General features: G+C 39.7%; 1 protein-coding gene across 1 annotated transcript in view; it reads left to right on the top strand.

The window, feature by feature from the left end:
* The first annotated feature begins 581 nt into the window (after nucleotides 1-581).
* Nucleotides 582-6000, top strand: part of ofcc1 (orofacial cleft 1 candidate 1) — a 112553-nt gene continuing 107134 nt past the window's right edge. The window contains exons 1-3 of the mRNA XM_072679109.1: nucleotides 582-753; nucleotides 4824-4928; nucleotides 5659-5748. Coding sequence (XP_072535210.1) covers nucleotides 582-753; nucleotides 4824-4928; nucleotides 5659-5748 — 367 coding nt within the window. The remainder of the gene's footprint in view (nucleotides 754-4823; nucleotides 4929-5658; nucleotides 5749-6000) is intronic.

The raw sequence follows: 6000 nt of genomic DNA, 5'->3' as shown, positions 1-6000 counted from the left end.
GGCTCTGAAGCAACCTAAGCAGAAGAAATCTAAGTCGGCTGAATTTCTGATGGGTGAGCTCCGTATGATGAGTTATTGCTCATAATTTGTGTAAGGATTAATTAACTAATTACAGACAAATGGCTCTGGGCTAAATTTTGCTCTTGCTTGTCAGGGCGCAATTTGTAATTATTTTAATCATTTCTTCTTCTTCATCTTCTTCTTCTTCTTCTTCTTCTTCTTCTTTTTGAGCTTCTTGAGCTTCTTCTTTTTTATCCTCTTCATTTTTTCCCTCCTTTTTCTCCTTCTTCTGCTCTTTTTTTCACCTCCGCAAGCTCCTCTCCTTCATGATTTGGGTTTAATTTGAACCCAATTGTACTACAACGACATTCTAGGAGGCTGCTCTTGAGTGTTTCGACTGGGGAAGAATCACTAGAAGGAATTTTCTGCTATCATTAAATGTACTTTGGGAGAAATGCACCTCCCTGACCCTCTCTCTCTCTCTCTCTCTCTCTCTCTCAATATCTCTCTCTCTCTCTCTACCCCCAGCAGAAGGAGAAAGGGAGGAAGAGGGGGAGGAGGAGGAGGAGAAGGAGAGGAGAATGATGAAGGGCATTGTAAATCCTGGGTTCCTGAGCGGAGAGGAGGAAGACGAGGAGAGCCGTGGTGGGCAGAGGAAGGAGGAGGGGAGAGAAATAGGAGGTGACAGGCAGGATAGCACCCTCGCCGCTCACCAACAACAAACGGAGCTGGAAGCCCCTGCCAACGCAAGAGGTGAAGCTTCAGTCTTGATTAGACTCAAAACGCAGTGACAGAGACTCACCCTGCCTCCACTTCTAACCTGCACACACACACACACACACACACACACACACACACACCACATTCCACTGCTAGCCTGTCTCAACAAGTAGTTGCATCCATGTTTGGATGTTGCTATAAGTTGGGATGCAGTTCGCAGAAGTGTTTTGTGTGTGTGTGAGCATTTAAAATGTCTGAGAGTGTGCGTATCTCTGTGTGTGTGCATGTGTGTATGTGTTTGTATCTGGAGGTCTATGGGAAAGAGCTAGGCTGTGTTTGAAAGCTGTTTTTGTTGAGCCTTTTGTTACACACACACACACACACACACACACACACACACACACACACAATTTAAAAACATGCTCTTTAATGTCCAGCTTACTTTTTATTGACATGTTACGATCTTGGAAGCCACTGCATGTCCACAAAACTTCTCTTTAAAATGGGAACTTTATAGCAGAAGGAAAAACAGTTTTGAGCTTACTGTAGTAACATGTAGTCTGTACTTTCCAAGTTACTTTAGACTATATTGGGTTATATTGGGTCATTCATCATTATTTATTTACAGTATGTATTATACTATGTCCAACTATGTCCAGACACTCAAGATTAAAAGGTGTAAGTTTTGCATTATTTCCTAATTAAAGGTCATCATTTCAGATTATACAGGCACAGAAAATGAAATGGAGCATTTGAATTGAAATTGATGAAATTTCAACATGCATTTGGGGAAAACTGGAGAAATTGAATGTGAATTTCTGATATTTTTTAAGTATTTTGTTATAAACTCATTATTTGTGCATGTGCCTCAAATTCACCAGAGAGTTGGCTTAACACAAGCTTGAGTGGAAGACATAGGACAAAAAAAATAGACCTTCTTGTACAAAAACCTAAATCTGTTATGAGCCAATATGACATACGTGCTTTTATTTTAAAAGGGATCTAAACTAATTCTGAAACCTGAATATTTGGTGTTTATTTGACTTTTTGTTAATTTTCTTAGCTTTCATTTCTTTCAAATTGATGTTTATTTTCACATTTAAATGGCAAAAAAAAAACTTTTAAACTTTGCAGAAGGCCTGAACTTTCTTATATTGTATTACCAACCTAAAAACAGTGCTTCAACCCGAACATTTTCTTATTTCCTGTAGTTTTCATAACCTTTCTTTTGGTTTCATTTTGTTTCAAAACTTCTAAAATCCTTTTCAGGTAGAAATACACTTTTGAACTAAGTCAGCATCTGTCCTGTTACTGTTGCACCGGGGGATCAGCCATTCATGGTTATTGTATAAAAAAATAATAAACAGTTGGTTGTTTAGTTTGGATTTCTATTTTTTAGTCTACATATGTTCAGGGCAGCTTTTAGAGTAGCAGCTGTAAACAGCAGTTGGCCAAAGTGGGCAAACGTAATTCAATGTAATTTCCACTTGTGAGAATCGAGACAGACTGAGTGCAGTCTCTGTAATAAGTCATTCATGAGAGAGTTTGATGAAAAGGTAATTTTCACATTTTTATGTCTGGTTAAGATGTCTCTGTCAAAGACAACAAAAAATATTAACACAAATAAATAAAAAAGTTCTCTCAGCTGGAAATCAATAGACGCCAAGCAAGTTACTACTATTTCCTCAGTCAGTAATGTGTAACATAAAGTAGGCATGACTGAAGCATGACTTACATAAAGTACTTTATTTCTTTATGTATTATTTTTTTACTTCTCTTTCCCATAGTCAGTTTGATGTAACTGTGATATAAAATTTCACCTTCTGGCTCTGATTTACTGAAGTTTCCATGGTTCCAGTGCACTTTAAAAATAAAGGTGCTACAAATTTTAATCCCATGAATGCCATGTGTGTAATAGAGACGTGTGAGTGTGAGGCATTTTGCACTGGTTTTACATAGTTAAAAGAAAAACCTTATAATCATGTGATATTATGTGACATTGAAATTCTCACACATCTCTGTTACAAACATCATTCTGTACGGAATCAAAGTTGGCTCTTCTGTGGCGTCACTCCAAAAATCATTTGTAGCACCCCAGTTTTTTAAGAGTGTAGAGTATACGTTGATCAACACTCAGCAGCTTCTTTATTGATCATGGTTATGGATACCTTACATACTTAAAGACTTCAAACTGTAGAAGCTGTCAATTTTCCAAGAAGATTTTCTGCTAAATAAGATTTGTATTATTCTTCGTCTTATTAACACCACAGACTGAAGCGAAGAGGAAAAGTTACAGACGAAGATCTTTAAGAGCAGAAGATAGATTTCAGATGGTTGCCAGCTCTGTGTCCACTGAGAAACTGCGGGGGGAAGCAAGCCGAGCAGCGAGTGCTTTTCAGCTGCCGAGCATATTCCCACACTTAAATAATTCAAGCGATTATCAAATACAAGCCCAGATCAAAACTCTGCCTTCTTCTATACATTACTTTAAAAGTAGCACTACTGTAGTCAATCCCTTTGATAAATACTGCATTTTATGTCTTACTGTAACAAAAAAAATACATCACTTTTTAAAAAGAAGCTTAAGATGTCTCCTTTTTTCTGTTACTTTGCTTTATCTCAATCGCTGAGCCTCCCTTCATTGGGTTTACTTCTTACTAACATATTGACCTCATATAAAAAACATATCATACACTTAGTTTTATCTATTCTTCCTCATATAAGGAGCTGCGTGACTCCCTGTTGTGAGCTATTGATGGTGTGCATGGGCGTGAAGGCCAGGGAAAAGTACTGTAACACTGCAGACACTGTAATTGATGCCAATCAGAAATAAGATTCTGACTTACTGATTCAGGACAAATTGTCAAAAGTGGAAAAAGGTACATTTCACAGTAATTGGGAAATTCCACTGAAACTCTCTGCATAATTTACTGGTTAAGATGTAAACAAAGTCATTTAGACTGGTTTAGTGTGAAATGCAGCTGAAGAGTTGAATGGCTCTGAACTTTATTACATAAAATATGACTACACCTATGCTGAATGAGGCCATTTATGGTGGAGAGGCACGTGCAAGGCGTTGTTAGGCAAAATAGTCCTGAAAAGGAAACACTGGTGGGTTTATTTTGGAGAGCATATTACATGATAAATGCTTATATTTACATGTGTTGTGGACTCTAGCCTAAGGTTCTCTACAATGTCCTTTATAGAACTTAGAATTAAACCTAAAGTCAGACTGTGTAGATCCATTAATATACAGGACAAAAGAACTGAGCAACTGTAAGGCAGAATTGATAAAGGTGATAAGGTGAAATTTTGTTACCAGGGTTGATTTGGAAAATGGTAGTGTAAATTTTCAGCAGAAAAAAATTCTGAAGCTTTACTAACGTGTAATTTTTTATGTCATAACCGCATCTGTCGACTCCCCATGAATTAGCCAAAATGAGATTGGAAGAAGTTATGACTGTGTAGTTGCTGGAAAGTCAGAGACCATCCACTTGATTTTAGGTGCAGAAAGCAGCACAACAGGGGTCTTCCTGGTTAATAGAATTCCCCCTCAAGCTGCTGGATTCCTATAAAAGTCTGGAAAGCGGCTTTCATGCCCATAGGTCAGTGATTGCTAATAAGAAGGCGATGGTACACGGAGCTTGCTCACTCTCTCTCTCCCTCTCTTCCTTCTTCTTTCTCGTCTTGCTTGCGTTGGCCGTCGACCCCCAGAGTTAGAGCATTGTCTTTGAAATCCTGGCCTCTTTTGCCTTCTACACGTTTCTCATTAGTTCTTTTGAACACAGGTAACATATGGCAGGTTGTGTTTAAGAGATTGCCTGGGCTGACCTTTCCTGGCATGCTAATTAGGCCCCAGAGCAGCGGTGGGCCCTGGTGGGTTCAACGCTGGGAACAGGGCTGAGCGAGGGCCTTATCAGGTAGCAAGCGCTGCCCAGCCGGCCCGGTGTGGGCTTTCAAAATTAACATTTTCGCTTCATATGCTTCTAATAATCACTAACCTTACCCAACCCACCACCTATCAACCCCCTCCACACTCCCCACTTGCTCGCTCGCTCACTCTCTCTCTTTTCTCTTTTGTCGTCCGTCTGTACTTTCCACAGGAAATGAAGGTGCCCGAAATTACTTTGACCCCTCGGCGGCAGTGCAGGGTGACCCAAGGCGGTGCAGGACGGCTGGGGTTGGAGCGGGAGATGAGCTGGAATTAAGTATGCCATTTCTGCTTGTAATGGGCCGTCTCAGTTCATTAAAGCAGGGTGAGCGAGATCACTCTCGGCCAGTCGCCGCGCTCGGTGGGACGGTCTATGTAAATACTTTTTAACCGATGGCCGACGAGATAGGCCCGTTCCGAGGCCGTCATTGCTGAAGGTCACGTCGCATTGGTCGGTTTCATTTTCAGTCTTTGCCTTCATCGCCTCCTTTAACGTAGTCTAAATGACAGCAGGGAATCTCCTCAGTGTAGCAATAGCTTACCCCCCCCCACCTCCACATTTGCCTATTAAAAGCATGCTCTTGGGATCGAGGTAATATGCATGTTATAATGAAACCTGCCTATTAACAGAAAAGCGATTCCAACTGTATCTTTTTGGACATCACTGTTCTGTAATATCCTTGAATCCCACCAAACAGAATCACCTTTGACAATGATATTCCTTAGGTGGGAGCAGAGCAATGTAAAATTCTGCATATATTTCCTCGCCCTAGACGGCCTAACACAAGGACCTACGTGTATGTTATTATTAGCTTTGAGCTATAATGAATGAATGTAAATTAAGGTCGGGAATTAGTGTCAGTTTGGTGGAAAATCATTGCTGCGGTTTTCATTTTGACTTTGCAGTGCAGGTGACATTGATCGATATTCGACATTGATGTCAAAATGAACAGCAAGGCTGTTTTTTTTATGCAATGGCTCTAAAAGCCATGTGTTTTGTGTCCTAGAATTCATGTGCGAGGATGAGCGTGGTCTGTATGAGAAGCTGTCTCAGATGCTGAATGAAGATGATGCTTCAACCATCATAGATTTGCCTGGTAAGATTTCTTCAGTATTTTATGTACATTTTAAAAATATCTGAGTCATTCTATGAAGTGCAGAAGCATTTCCACATTTCAACATTTTCATCAAAAGCAAACAACCTTTATTAATTATATCATTTTTATTTTTATTTTGTCGTATTCACCATAAAAAGTGATGGGGTGATATGTGACCTGCTAAAATGCCCACATTTCCAGGCCTAGCACACATGCCAATCAATTTGAAATATACCTTTTTAACGCTTTCAT

The sequence above is a fragment of the Salminus brasiliensis genome, chromosome 1 (assembly GCF_030463535.1).
Source record: "Salminus brasiliensis chromosome 1, fSalBra1.hap2, whole genome shotgun sequence".
Taxonomy (NCBI): Eukaryota; Metazoa; Chordata; class Actinopteri; order Characiformes; family Bryconidae; genus Salminus; species Salminus brasiliensis.
The sequence above is the reverse complement of the archived record's forward strand: the minus strand, read 5'-3'. Positions and strand labels throughout refer to the sequence as shown.